The sequence below is a fragment of the Bufo bufo genome, chromosome 3 (assembly GCF_905171765.1).
Source record: "Bufo bufo chromosome 3, aBufBuf1.1, whole genome shotgun sequence".
In the NCBI taxonomy this organism is placed as follows: Eukaryota; Metazoa; Chordata; class Amphibia; order Anura; family Bufonidae; genus Bufo; species Bufo bufo.
Genome location: NC_053391.1, coordinates 595,039,530 through 595,055,144, shown reverse-complemented (window position 1 = coordinate 595,055,144; position 15,615 = coordinate 595,039,530). Strand labels below are relative to the sequence as shown.

The following is a 15,615-nucleotide window of genomic DNA, read 5'->3' as shown; positions in this document are numbered from 1 at the left end:
ACACGACCGTGTGCTGGCTGAGCCTGTCCTGCGGTCCGCAATGCACGGGCACTGACCGTCGGGCCGCCGCATGTGGATCGCCGGCCCATTCACTTAAAAAAAGTAGTACTTCCGTGGGCTTCCGATCCGTGCCTCCATTCCGCACCTCAAGTGAATGGGTCCGCATCCGTGATGCGGGGTGCACATGGCCAGTGCCGGTGTATTGTGGACCTGCTGTGTGCATGAGCCCTTATATTTTCTCTCTGTGTAGGCTTCACTTATGGTTTTGGCTCAGAATCACTAATCAAATCCCTTAAGGGTCAAAGTATATTAGAAAATTGTAGAACTTTTCACTTGTGCAATTTTATCTGAATACTTTACAAAAAAAACATTCATTGTTTACAGCTATAGAAAACCTAAAAAAACATTGAACTGTTAGGATAGTTTCACACTAGTGGCGCAGCCTTCCGGCATAGAATGCCAGGAATCAGCTGGACAAAAACAGGGTTCCAGCCGGATCTCATTATAGTTAATGGGGCCGGACCAGCCTGCCGCATCTGTAAATGCTCGTGCCAAACTAGCCTTAGGCTACTTTCACACTAGCGTTCGGGTGTCCGCTCGTGCGCACCGTTTGAAGGGGCTCACGAGCGGCCCCGAACGCATCCGTCTGGCCCCAATGCATTCTCAGTGGAGGCGGATCCACTGAGAATGCATCCGCCTGCCAGCGTTCAGCCTCCGCTCCGCTCAGTGAGCGGACACCTGAACGCTGCTTGCAGCGTTCGGGTGTCCGCCTGGCCGTGCGGAGGCGAGCGGATCCGTCCAGACTTATAATGTAAGTCAATGGGGACAGATCCGCTTGAAGATGACACAATATGGCTCAATCTTCAAGCGGATCCGTTCCCCATTGACTTTCAATGTAAAGTCTGAACGGATCCGCTCAGACAACTTTCACACTTAGAAAATTTTCTAAGTTTTAATGCAGACGCATCCGTTCTGAACGGATGCGAACGTCTGCATTATCGGAGCGGATCCGTCTGATGAAACATCAGACGGATCCGCTCCGAACGCTAGTGTGAAAGTAGCCTTATACGAAATGTTCTATTCTGAGAATTACAATACCATCAGCATCTAGCAATTCATTCACCATATGTTGCATAGAAAGGCAAATCTCATTCATTATTTGGTAACTCGTCCCTTACAAAGGTTAAAAGGAGTCCTGTCTCACTTTCAAGTTATATTCAGACTGAGCAAAACAGGACGTTGGGGCCCACACACAGCAAATGAGGTTCAATGTGGATAAATGTAAAATTATGCATCTTGGTAGTAATAATCTCTGTGCTTCATATGTCCTAGGTGATGTAACACTGGGAGAGTCATTTATAGAGAAGGATTTGGGTGTCCTTGTAGATGGTAGATTAAATAACAGCACACAATGTCAATCAGCTGCTTCTAAGGCCACCAGGATATTGTTATGCATTAAAAGAAGCATGGACTCGCGGGGCAGGGATGTAATATTATCACTTTACAAAGTGTTGGTGCGGCCTCATCTGGAATATACAGTTCAGTTCTGGGCACCAGTCCATAGAAAGGACGCACTGCAGCTGGAAAAAGTACAGAGGAGAGCGACTAAAATGATAAGGGGCATGGAGGGTCTTAGTTACTAAGGGGGGACATGATTAACCTATGCAAATACAGTCAGGTCCATAAATATTGGGACATAGACACAATTCTAACATTTTTGGCTCTATACACCACCAGAATGGATTTGAAATGAAACAAACAAGATGTGCTTTAGGCCTCATGCACACGACCGTTCAGTTTTTTTGTGGTCCGTGTGCCTTCCGCAACTTGTGGAACGGAACAGGCGTCCCATTGTAGAAATGCCTATTCTTGTCCGCAAAACGGACAAGAATAGGACATTTTTTTTTTTTTTTGCGGGGGCACGGAACAGAGCAATGGATGCGGACAGCACACGGAGTGCTGTCCGCATCTTTTGTGGCCCCATTGAAGTGAATGGGTCTGCAACCGAGCCGCAAAAACTGCGGCTCGGATGCGGACCAGACAACAGTTGTGTGCATTAGGCCTTAACTGCAGACCGTCAGCTTTAATATGAGGGTATTTACATCCAAATCAGGTAAACGGTGCAGGAATTACAACAGTTTGCATATGTGCCTCCCACTTGTTAAGGAACCAAAAGTAATGGGACAATTGGCTTCTCAGCTGTTCCATGGCCAGGTGTGTGTTATTCCCTCATTATCCCAATTACAATGAGCAGATAAAAGGTCCAGAGTTCATTTCAAGTGTGCTATTTGCATTTGGAATCTGTTGCTGTCAACTCTCAAGATGAGATCCATAGAGCTGTCACTATCAGTGAAGCAAGCCATCATTAGGCTGAAAAAACAAAACAAACCCATCAGAGAGATAGCAAAAACATTAGGCATGGCCAAAACAACTGTTTGGAACATTCTTAAAAAGAAGGAACGCACCGGTGAGCTCAGCAACACCAAAAGACCCGGAAGACCACGGAAAACAACTGTGGTGGATGACTGAAGTATTCTTTACCTGGTGAAGAAAGCACCCTTCACAACAGTTGGCCAGATCAAGAACACTCTCCAGGTGGTAGGTGTATGTGTGTCAAAGTCAACAATTAAGAGAAGACTTCACCAGAGTGAATACAGAGGGTTCACCACAAGATGTAAACCATTGGTGAGCCTCAAAAACAGGAAGGCCAGATTAGAGTTTGCCAAACGACATCTGAATCCAGAGGGGAAACAAACCAGGCTGGTGTAGTGAGCTGCATTTATATTTATATAAGGAGATATATAACGCGAGTTTGACCGCGACGCGTGGTTGATTAAGTGTGGTTGCGTAAGTGTGTGACTTAAGATTAAGTGACTTTAGATTCAGGGACTTTAGATTCAGGGACTTTAGATTCAGGGACTTCAGTGGGGGACTGCAATTAGCCTGTTTCTTAGTACTACATTATATTGTATTTTCGCATTTGTGGTGTAATCCCCATTTAGTATGTGTTGCACAATTGACAACGCAGTCCAGTGCACATCTTGCATGACGTATGCAGTCCTGGAACAGCCGTTCAAGGGTGTATATCTTTGTTCAAGATGTGAGCAAATTACCCGTTTGGAATCGCTAATCGAGTCTCTAAATGGACAAGTTGCAACACTGAGAGGCATTGACAATTTGCAAAAGAGTTTGCTTCTCACCGAGCAAGCACTCTTTGGGGTAGATGAGGGGGAGGGTGACAGAGAGGAGGCTGAGGAAAGTTTGGCGGATGAGGGGGATGTCAGTCCAGGGACGGCACTGCCACAGCCGGACACTTCCTCTGCCAGTCAGGGGAATGTCAGCTCCGGTAAGCAGGGGACCAGGAGAGCAGGGCAGGCCAGACAGGTGCTGGTAGTGGGAGACTCAATTATTAGGGGAACAGATAGGGAAATCTGTCACAAAGACTGTGATCGCCGAACAGTGTGCTGTCTTCCTGGCGCTAGAGTTCGACACATCGCGGATCGGGTTGACAGATTACTGGGAGGGGCTGGAGAAGATCCAGCGGTCATGGTCCATATCGGAACCAATGACAAAGTTAGGGGTAGGTGGAGAGTCCTTAAAAATGATTTCAGGGATTTAGGTCAAAAGCTTAGGGCAAGGACCTCAAAAGGTAGTATTTTCCGAAATACTACCTGTACCACGGGCCACACAAGAAAGGCAGTGGGAGATTAGGGAAATTAACAAGTGGCGCAAGAACTGGTGTAGGAAGGAGGGGTTTGGGTTCCTGGAGAACTGGGCCGACTTCTCTATCGGCTACAGGCTCTATCGTAGGGACGGGCTACACCTCAATGGGGAAGGGGCAGCTGTGCTGGGGAGAAAGATGGCTAGAAGGTTGGAGGAGTGTTTAAACTAGGGACTGGGGGGGGAGGGAAATTACACTATAGAAGGGGAAGATAGTGCAGATAGAGACCGGGGGCAAGGTAATAAGAATGGGGGAGGAATGGAAGGAGGGACTAGAACAGTTCAGAAGGAAAGGTGCAGGGTAAAAAATATACATAAACCTCTCAAATGTATGTATACTAATGCCAGAAGCCTGACTAATAAAACTGGTGAACTGGAATTAGTGATGTGTGAGGAGGACTATGACATAGTGGGAATAACTGAGACATGGCTGGATGATAGCTATGACTGGGCCAGTTAATGTACAAGGTTACAGTCTGTTTAGAAAGGATCGTCAAAACCGGAGAGGGGGAGGGGTTTGCCTTTATGTAAAGTCCTGTCTAAAGCCCACAGTCCGAGAAGATATAAGTGAGGGACATGAACATGTGGAGTCACTGTGGGTAGAGATACATGGAGCTAAAAACAACAATAAATTACTAATAGGAGTTTACTATAAACCACCTAATATACCAGAGTCCACAGAAAATCTACTACTAAACAAGATAGACGAGGCGGCAAATCATAATGTGGTGCTTATTATGGGGGACTTCAACTACCCAGATATAGACTGGGAAACTGAAACTTGTATATCTCATAAAGGAAACAGGTTCTTGGCAATAACCAAAGACAATTACTTCTCCCAACTGGTTCAGGACCCGACTAGAGGGACAGCCATACTGGACTTAGTATTAACCAATAGGCCTGACAGAACAACAGACGTGCAGGTTGGTGGACACCTGGGAAATAGTGACCATAAAGTAATAACCTTCCAATTATCATTCAAAAGAGAGTTTCTACAGGGAGGAACAAAAATACCAAACTTCAAAAAAGCTAAATTTAGCCAACTAAGAGAGGCCATAGGCCAAACTAACTGGGACAAAGTCCTCAAAAATAAAAATACAGCCACAAAATGGGATATCTTTAAAAGCATCCTAAAATCTCATTGTGAGAGGTACATACCGTATGGGAATAAAAGGTTAAGGAACAAAAAGAAACCAATGTGGATAAACAGAACTGTAAAGAAAGCAATAAATGACTAAAAGAAAGCATATAAAACACTAAAACAGGAGGGTAGCACGGAAGCACTGAAAAACTATAAGGAATAAAATAGAACATGTAAAAAACAAATAAAAGCGGCCAAACTAGAGACCGAGAGATTAATTGCCAAAGAGAGTAAAACTAACCCTAAAATGTTCTTCAATTATATAAATGTTAAAAAGTATAAATCTGAAGGTGTCGGCCCTCTACAGAGTAATGAGGGGGGAGTCGCAGAGAGCGACGAGGAGAAAGCAAAGCTGTTAAATATTTTTTTCTCCAGTGTATTCACTGAGGAAAATAAACTGTCAGATGACATGCTGAATGTTGAAATAAATTCCCCATTAAAAGTGTCCTGTCTGACCCAGGAAGAAGTACATCAGCGACTTAAAATGATTAAAATAGACAAATCGCCAGGACCGGATGGCATACACCCCCTTATCCTAAGGGAATTAAGTAATGTCATAGCCAGACCCTTATTTCTGATATTTGCGGACTCTTTACTGACAGGGAATGTCCCACAGGATTGGCGCATGGCAAATGTGGTGCCAATATTCAAAAAGGGTCCAAAAACAGAGCCTGGAAACTATAGGCCGGTAAGTTTAACATCTGTTGTGGGTAAACTGTTTGAAGGTTTTCTGAGAGATGCTATCTTAGAGCATCTTAACGGAAATAAGCAAATAACGCCATATCAGCATGGCTTCGTGAGGGATCGGTCATGTCAAACTAATTTAAATCAGTTTCTATGAGGAAGTAAGTTCTAGACTTGACAGCGGCGAATCAATGGATGTCGTATATCTGGACTTCTCCAAAGCATTTGACACTGTACCGCATAAAAGGTTAGTATATAAAATGAGAATGCTCGGACTGGGAGAAAACGTCTGTAAGTGGGTAAGTAACTGGCTCAATGATAGAAAACAGAGGGTGGTTATTAACGGTACATACTCAGATTGGGTCACTGTCACTAGTGGAGTACCTCAGGGGTCAGTATTGGACCCTATTCTCTTCAATATATTTATTAATGATCTTGTAGAAGGCTTGCATAGTAAAATATCAATTTTCGCAGATGACACTAAACTGTGTAAAGTAATTTACACTGATGAGGACAGTATACTACTACAGAGGGATCTGGATAGATTGGAGGCTTGGGCAGAGAAGTGGCAGATGAGGTTTAACACTGACAAATGTAAAGTTATGCAATGGGAAGGAAAAATGCAAGTCACCCGTACATACTAAATGGTAAAACACTCGGTAACACTGACATGGAAAAGGATCTAGAAATTTTAATAAACAGCAAACTAAGCTGCAAAAAACAGTGTTAGGCAGCTGCTGCCAAGGCCAATAAGATAATGGGTTGCATCAAAAGGGGCATAGATGCCCGTGATAAGAACATATTCCTACTACTTTACAAATCATTAGTCAGACCACACATGGAGAACTGTGTACAGTTCTGGGCTCCAGTGAACAAGGCAGACATAGCAGAGCTGGAGAGGGTCCAGAGGAGGGCAACTAAAGTAATAACTGGAATGGGGCAACTACAGTACCCTGAAAGATTATCAAAATTAGGGTTATTCACATTAGAAAAAAGACGACTGAGGGGAGATCTAATTACTATGTATAAATATATCAGGGGTCAGTACAGAGATCTATCCCATCATCTATTTATCCCCAGGACTGTGACGAGGGGACATTCTCTGCGTCTGGAGGAAAGAAAGTTTGTACACAAACATAGAAGGGGATTCTTTACGGTAAGAGCAGTGAGACTATGGAACTCTCTGCCTGAGGAGGTGGTGATGGTGAGTACAATAAAGGAATTCAAGAGGGGCCTGGATGTATTTCTGGAGTGCAATAATATTACAGGCTATAGCTACTAGAGAGGGGTCGTTGATCCAGGGAGTTATTCTGATTGCCTGATTGGAGTCGGGAAAGAATTTTTTATTCCCCTAAAGTGAGGAAAATTGGCTTCAACCTCACAGGGTTTTTTTTGCCTTCCTCTGGATCAACTTGCAGGATAACAGGCCGAACTGGATGGACAAATGTCTTGTTTCGGCCTTATGTACTATGTTACTATGTTAAAAAAGCCTTCACAGTTTTGGAACAACATCCTATTGACAGATGAGACCAAGATCAACTTGTACCAGAGTGATGGGAAGAGAAGAGTATGGAGAAGGAAAGGAACTGCTCATGATCCTAAGCATACCACCTCATCAGTGAAGCATGGTGGTGGTAGTGTCATGGCGTGGGCATGTATGGCTGCCAATGGAACTGGTTCTCTTGTATTTATTGATGATGTGACTGCTGACAAAAGCAGCAGGATGAATTCTGAAGTGTTTCGGGGAAATATTATCTGCTCATATTCAGCCAAATGCTTCAGAACTCATTGGACGGCGCTTCACAGAGCAGATGGACAATGACCCAAAGCATACTGCAAAATCAACCAAAGAGTTTTTTAAGGGAAAGAAGTGGAATGTTATGCAATGGCCAAGTCAATCACCTGACCTGAATCCGATTGAGCATGCATTTCACTTGCTGAAGACAAAACTGAAGGGAAAATGCCCCAAGAACAAGCAGGAACTGAAGACAGTTGCAGTAGAGGCCTGGCAGAGCATCACTAGGGATGAAACCCAGCGTCTGGTGATGTCTGGAACGCATAGACTTTAGGCTGTAATTGACTGCAAAGGATTTGCAACCAAGTATTAAAAAGTGAAAGTTTGATTTATGATTATTATTCTGTCCCATTACTTTTGGTCCCTTACCAAGTGGGAGGCACATATGCAAACTGTTGTAATTCCTACACCGTTCACCTGATTTGGATGTAAATACTTTCAAATTAAAGCTGACGGTCTGCAGGTAAAGCACATCTTGTTTGTTTCATTTCAAATCCATTGTGGTGGTGTATAGAGCCAAAAATGTTAGAATTGTGTCCATGTCCCAATATTTGTGGACCTGACTGTATATAAATGGGCCATACCAAAAATACGGTGAAAAACTGTTCCATGTAAAATGCCCTCAAAAGACAAGGGGGCACTGCCTCCGACTGGAGAAGAAAAAGTTCAGTCTCCAGAAGCGTCAAAACTTCTTTACTGTAAGAACTGTGAATCTGTGGAATAGACTTCCTCAGGACGGGGTCACAGCAGGAACAGTGGACAGTTTTAAAAAGGGTTTAGATGAATTCTTAAAAAGTAAATGACATTAATACTTATGAAAATGTGTAGAAATCGGAGTCTCACTTCCTTCTGGGAATCGCGTCCCCACTGATCCCTTGGTTGAACTTGATGCAATTATGTCTTTTTTCAACCGTATTAACTGTGTAACCTGGTCCCCATTCACTTCTACCAGAACACGACTGACAGAGTGCAATGTTGTGCATTTATATGGATGCGGCTGATGTTGGCAAGACCATAGAAACAGTACTATCCACCATGCTGTTTATTCATTATCACGCCCACATTACCATGACGAGACCTTCATGTATTTAATATGGTTTATTTTAAATTTATATATTTTACTACCCGTCCCATAAATTTATATTTTACTACTGCTTCATACATTTATATATTTTACCGTCAACCTAATACATTCTTATTTTTTTAACTGTCCATTCGTCATAGTTATATATATTTTACCCTCTGTCACACATTTTAAATAAATAAATGCAAAAAAAAAAACAAGCTCAGAATATGTGGGGCCACTAAATGATGGTAATGGGGTGTTGGGCACTGGGGATCAAGAGAAGGTTTTTTTAGCTCTGTATATACAAAAGAAGAGGGGGCATCTCATGAGGGTGGAGCCACTGGTGTAAATACCTCAAATAACATACTTAAAGAGGTAAATAAACAATTTTTTGTCACCTTACATCACAAAAAGTCATATGCACCCCAAAATAGTGCCAATCAAACCGTCCTCTCATCCCGCAAAAAATGAGACCCTACCTAAGATAATCGCCTAAAAACTGAAAAAATTAAGATTATGGAAACACTAAAACATGATTTTTTTTGCTCGCAAGATGGAGTGGCTCTACTAATCAGTAGGAAGGAATGGTGCTCAATATGGTGTGTTAACTCCAAAACACCAGGGGGTTGATTTAAAATAGTAATAGAAGATATGGCACTCATGATTTTTTTTGCTTCAAAAATGAAATCACTGTGTAAAACTTACATAAATAAAAAGAAAGTATACATATTAGGTATCGCAGCGTCCGTGACAACCTGGTCTATAAAAATACCACATGATCTAACCTGTCAGACGAATGTAGTAAATAACAAAAAATAAAAACGGTGCCAAAACAGCTATTTCTTGTTACCTTGCCTCACAAAAAGTGTAATATAGAGCAACCAAAAATCATATGTACCCTAAACTAGCACCAACAAAACTGCCACCCTATTCCGTAGTTTCTAAAATGGGGTCATTTTTTGGAGTTTCTACTCTAGGGGTGCATCAGGGGGGCTTCAAATGGGACATGGTGTCAAAAAAAACCAGTCCTGATAAAAACCTGGCTTCCAAAAACCGTATGGCGCACCTTTCCTTCTGCGCCCTGCCGTGTGCCCGTACAGAGGTTTACGCCCACATATGGGGTGTTTCTGTAAACTACAGAATCAGGGCCATAAATAATGAGTTTGGTTTGGCTGTTAACCCTTGCTTTGTAACTGGAAATAAATTATTAAAATGGAAAATCTGGCAAAAATGTGAAATTTTGAAATTGTATCTCTATTTTCCATTAATTATTGTGGAACACCTAAAGGGTTAACAAAGTTTGTAAAATCTGTTTTGAATACCTTGAGAGGTGTAGTTTCTTAGATGGGGTCATTTTTGTGTGGTTTCTATTATGTAAGCCTCGCAAAGTGACTTCAGACCTGAACTGGTCCCTAAAAATTGGGTTTTTGAAAATTTCTGGAAAATTTCAAGATTTGCTTCTAAACTTCTAAGCCTTGTAACATCCCCCAAAAAATAAAATATTCCCAAAATGATCCAAACATGAAGTAGACATATGGGGAATGTAAAGTAATAACTATTTTTGGAGGTATTACTATGTATTATAGAAGTAGAGAAATGTAAACTTGTAAATTTGCAATTTTTTAACATTTATTGGTAAATTTGGTATTGTTTTATAAATAGAAATGAATTTTTTTTACTTCATTTTACCAGTGTCATAAAAAACAATCTCAGAATGGCCTGGATAAGTTAAAGCGTTTTAAAGTTAGGTCAGATTTGCAAAAAATGGCCAGAAGGTGAAATAGGGCTGAGTCCTTAAGGGGTTAGGGTCCATTCACACGTCCGTTGTTCCTTTCCTGATCTGTTCCGTTTTTTGCGGAACAGATCTGGACCCATTCATTTTCAATGGGTCCTGAAAAAAAATCTGACATTGAGCTGTCTGATTTTTTTCAGGACCCATTGAAAATGAATGGGTACAGAACTGGTCCAGATCTGTTCCGCAAAAAAAGGAACAGATCAGCAAAGAAACAACGGACGTGTGAATGGACCCTAAAAGAGGACCTTTCATTGTTTTTTTTTTTTTTTTTTTTAGTTCCATTAAATACTTTTCTTTGCCGGCTGCCCCCGCTGATGCTGCCACCCTGCCTGTTTTTTTTTAAAATATCGCTTGTATGCCCCGCTGTGCCCCCCTACTATTTTCCCGCTCAGTATGTGAATACTGAAATACTGAGCATCGGAACAGGGAGGAGGAGATGCCAGGGTTTCTCAATGGGCATCTCCTTCTCCCTGGCTGTGCCCCGATCCAATCACAGCGGAGATCGTCACAGCCAGGAAGAAGGTGAGCTTTTTTTTCCCTACCTGCCTATATATCTAAGTAGGGTATACATGAATCAGGTGACAGAGCCTCTTTAAATGTGTACTACAGAATGTTCACACCACATACACATAGAGAAACAAAGTCCATCTCTCACAGTTATCTGTAAAGTCACGTGTGACTTTGTTGAATAACTTTGGTAGTTGATATTTATATTACCTTACAATGCGGCCCCCAGTGATGTCTTTCCGTTTTTTTTTTTTCAAAGGACCCCCCCTTTCATCCGCTGTGGTCCCCGATTGTTTTGGCCCCTCATATGCTAATGAGACTTAAATTTGTCCTGGGAGCGGTTATCTTCGCTCTGGCTGCGAGCGCATCCAATAAGAACGCCCCGCTCTTAGCCAGGGAGAAGGAGCTCAAGTTCTCACGAGAATCGCAGCTCCTTCTCCCTGGCTAAGAGCGGGGCGTTCTTATTGGATGCGCTCGCAGCCAGGGAGAAGACAACCGCGCCCAGGACAAATTCAAGTCCCCGCCTAGTTGAACTGAATCGCCTCATTAGCATATGAGGCGCCAAAACAAACGGGGACCACAGCGAATGAAGGGGGGGGACCTTTGAAGAAAAGAAAGCGGAAAGACATCACTGGGGGCCGCGCTGTAAGGTAATATAACTATTTCAATACATGTATCCTGGTGAAAGGTTGTCTTTAAATATCAACTACCAAAGTTATTCAACGAAGTCACACGCGACTCTGCAGATAACTGTGAGAGATGGACTTTGTTTCTCTATGTGTATGTGGTGTGAACATTCTGTAGTACACATTTTTGTCCACAAGATGGCCGCAAACCAGATGTTTGAGCCATGTGTGCATTATTTTGTTTAAGGTAAATAAAGGAAGGGGGAAAATGGGGATTACATTGCAGTGTTCAAATCTACCTATGAAATCCACTCCTATCAGATTAAGGAGCCAATAGTCTCTTCTTAAGGAAACACCCCTTTTGTGATGTCATGTCCGCTATTTCAGTCAATGTAATGTGAATAAAGTGTAGCTCTTCTACCATGGCTCAGGGAAGATGATTTCATGAAACCACCTAGTGTGTCTGGTCTCATTATGAAAGCAGTCTGGCACGTGCATACTTCTTCTAATTAATTTGGCGCCACACAAACAGGATAAGAAGCGCATGAATTGCGCTAACATAACTTACTTCGGCTCATCGGAGCCCATACATTCTAGTACTGTAAGGAGACGAATCTCTCGAAGTTTTGAATGAAGCGACTTCGGATGTAGCATCACTTCGCTAATCACTGTCATCATAGTGAATTCCACGGTAAGTCTTTATGTATACTTCACTGTCTGCCCCATCTATCTGTGTATTTTGACATATCTCTATATTTTAGTGTAGGAAAAAATAAAAAGAATAGGAGCGGCACTGCTGTATATAAGTGTCGGCGGAGTGCCAGCGGCTGTGAAGGCGATCCCCCTTCAAATAGTTAACAGGAAAAATTCCACGGCAGATCCAAGGCGTAAAATAAGATCAACTTTTATTCACCAGACAGCGACGTTTCGATCCTCCTTCTGGGATCTTTCTCAAGCAGTGAGAAAGATCCCAGGAGGAGGATCGAAACGTCGCTGTCTGGTGAATAAAAGTTGATCTATATTTTAGTGTGCATTTCTATATGTTCCAGTCTCTTCACAGACTGACAAGCTCTGCAGTCACATTACATATATGCGCCTATACTCTGGCCTAGCAGCCGGCCACATGCACGCTGTACACTCTGCGGCTATCAGAACATGCACACAGTGATGCAGAGCCATAACCTGCAGACCACAGACGTATACACTGCGCTTCATCCCCCGCAAGTGACGCAGAGAAATATACAGTCACACTGAACGTCCTATACCTCTGCTCTCCGATGTATCTGGCGGCTTTGATGACGTAGGAGTCACGTGCTAAGGTCTCAGTCACGTGACTTACCTTCTATCGTATTCCTTTACAGTAGCACGGTCCTTCTGATCACGTGACACGCGAAGTCACGTGGTACCGGATCCCAAGCTGGCTGTTGTTCGGGGCTTTGCTGCTGCCGCCGCTCTCTGCTGTGGCGTGGGTAATGGGGTGGACGGGGGTTTCTCGGGACGGGTGGTCGTTGGGTTTGCTGCAGAGGACACTGGATTAAGAGCAGTTATCAGTTGATAGTTTGCAGTGACTAGCTGGCGCTGTGTATACCCCAGTACAGTGTGCGGAGACTGGGGAGGTTTATGTCACTGCTGGCCACAGCAACCTGTCTGCTCTCAACAGTGAGACATATCAAACCAGTGGCCCTCCAGCGGTGGAAAACTACAACTCCCAGCATGCCCTGGCAGCTGTAGGCTGTCCGAGCATGATGGGCGTTGTAGTTTAGACAGTTTCCTAATTCTGTCCCTTAGGACGAGCAGTGTTAGAGTCCTCATCGGGACAGAACCAGCGCTAGGCCAGACCTGGCATTGTCTTCTGCCTCTTTTCTATGTAGGACAGTGTCGGGTGTACTTGAATTTGTGTGTGTACAATGCTTGGCTTCTGAAGTGCCATCATTATATGTGTATATATATATATATATATATGTGGTTGCTACAGTGGCGCTCAGTGGATGCTATGAGTATGAGCAGCGGTATCACGGCAGAACCACAAAGATCTGCCGCACAGAGGAGGTAATATGAATAATTATGATACTGCGCTTAGGAATATTATGCTATACAGGTATTGCAGATATATAAAGGCTAGCACACTAAAGTATATCAATATATAGCTACTAAATTGGTTTTAAACAATGTACCTGAATTGAAAACTTCTGTCTGTGTGCTCCTATCGGCGTTCCCGTATTAGATGTAGAAAAAGTTTTCTTCTTTTGCTGTTGTTACTGTGCTTGGTCTTTCTTTATGTTCGGAATCAGGAAAGAATCCAGGTATAGTATGGTTTGGCGTGCTGCCTCGTGCCCCGGCCGGTGGCGCGCTGCTGCCGCAAGTGGAGGTGTGTACAAAGGAGTGGTAAGCGCTGTGGTAAGGTGTGTACAAAGGAAGAACAGCGTCTGTTTGAAACGCGTCGGAGAAAGAGACACTTGGCACCGGTGGTCATTGATGACCGCTGTTAGTGACGTCACTCACAAGCTCCAAGCTAGCGCTTACCACTCCTTTGTACACACCTCCACTTGCGGCAGCAGCGCGCCACCGGCCGGGGCACGAGGCAGCACGCCAAACCATACTATACCTGGATTCTTTCCTGATTCCGAACATAAAGAAAGACCAAGCACAGTAACAACAGCAAAAGAAGAAAACTTTTTCTACATCCAATACGGGAACGCCGATAGGAGCACACAGACAGAAGTTTTCAATTCAGGTACATTGTTTAAAACCAATTTAGTAGCTATATATTGATATACTTTAGTGTGCTAGCCTTTATATATCTGCAATACCTGTATAGCATAATATTCCTAAGCGCAGTATCATAATTATTCATATATATATGTATAAGAAGGACGTATATATATATGTATGTTCCACCATCACTCAAAAACGCAACCATCGATTTCAATGAAACTTGATATCCAAATTCCTTGCTACCTGGAAATAAATTTTGTGGGCATCTCGGCTCTCTAGGACGTACCGTACCGTTCCTGAGATATTCCCCAAAAAATGACCTGCATTATCAAAGCCTGCAAGTCTTTTACTCATATCCCAACTGCCATACACATGGTCACATGTCCCTTATCAGCCAATAGAATTTTGCAGGCCCTTAGTCTCCACATACACACAGTTTTACTCCAGGTTTCCATAACAACCCAGCCATTTTTCTTCACTGCTGTAGGTCAGCTTTAGGCTAGGGCTACACAGCGACAATAAGTCGCACGACACATAGGGCACAACTACACTGCTACATGCATCCATCTTGGATGGATTTTTGGCGACTGTCAATTCACAGTTGTAGCATGTCGCAGTGCGACACCATAGCCTATTATTATAAAAACTGTTGTGCGACATTGGTACAACAAAATGTCGTCATGTAGCCCTAGCCTTAAAGGGGCAGGGCGCTGTGGAGGTCACTGTTAAAGAGGGGTTCACTGTGGATGTTACTGTTAAGGGGCACGCCACTGTGGAGGTCACTGTTAAAGGGGCGGACACTGTGGAGGTCACTGTTAAGGGGGCAGAGGCCACTGCTGTGGAGGTCACGGTTTAGGCAGCAGGATACTGTGAGGTCACTGTTTAGGCAGCAGGACACTGTGAGTTCACCGTTAAGGGGGCGGGCTCCTGAGGAGGTCACTGTCAAGGGAGTGGGGTGCTGTGAAACTCACTGTTAAAGGGGCGGGCTGCTGTGAAGTTCAAAGTTAAGGGGATGGGCTGCTGGGAAGGTCCAATTTTAAGGTGGCCGGGCACTGTGTGGGGGGGTCAAACACACACAAACATTAAATTAAATAGATGAAATATACCCGTGCGAAGCCGGGTCCTTCTGCTAGTAATATATATATGAAATCAAATTTTGTGATGTAATTGAAAACTAATGTTGTCCTTCCATTGGTGTTCACAGAATGAAGCTACAGCGAGTGCAACTGAAGTGCAAGAATCTGCATGAATTTCTTCAAGAACTGAGCCCAGGTGTCCTTGATCGACTGTACAATCATCCCGCTACATGTCTGGCTGTTTTTAGGTGAATTACCAAAGTAAAACGAGGAGCTGTGATTGATTTTCTTACAGTGACTGATCTCTAATGCCATACTTTAGAAAATAGGTAGAGACTCGGATTTAGGGCTTGTGCGCACCGTATGTATTTTTCAGTCCGCAAATTACGGATTCTGTCCCATTTTCTTTGCAGACCTATTGAGTTTAATGGGTCTGTGGTCCACATTTTGAGGCCAGGTATAGAAGATATTCTATCTTCTTGAGTAACGG

General features: G+C 43.3%; 2 protein-coding genes across 4 annotated transcripts in view; one reads left to right on the top strand and one right to left on the bottom strand.

The window, feature by feature from the left end:
- LOC120996145 (E3 ubiquitin-protein ligase TRIM39-like) overlaps positions 1 to 12,645 on the bottom strand; it is a 49,135-nt gene extending 36,490 nt beyond the window's left edge. For both annotated transcript variants that reach the window (XM_040425887.1, XM_040425888.1), the window contains exon 1: positions 12,600 to 12,645. The gene's annotated coding sequence lies outside the window, so the exon portion shown is untranslated. The remainder of the gene's footprint in view (positions 1 to 12,599) is intronic.
- Positions 12,646 to 12,707: 62 nt separating this feature from the next.
- The window catches only part of GTF2H4 (general transcription factor IIH subunit 4), a 57,051-nt gene continuing 54,143 nt past the window's right edge, over positions 12,708 to 15,615 (top strand). The window contains exons 1-2 of one of the 2 annotated variants that reach the window (XM_040425885.1): positions 12,708 to 12,799; positions 15,254 to 15,373. In XM_040425885.1, the coding sequence (XP_040281819.1) occupies positions 15,255 to 15,373 (119 nt within the window). In that variant the 5' untranslated portion in view covers positions 12,708 to 12,799; position 15,254. Of the gene's footprint in view, positions 12,804 to 15,253; positions 15,374 to 15,615 lie in introns of both variants that reach the window. The other variant, XM_040425886.1, reaches the window with a different exon arrangement.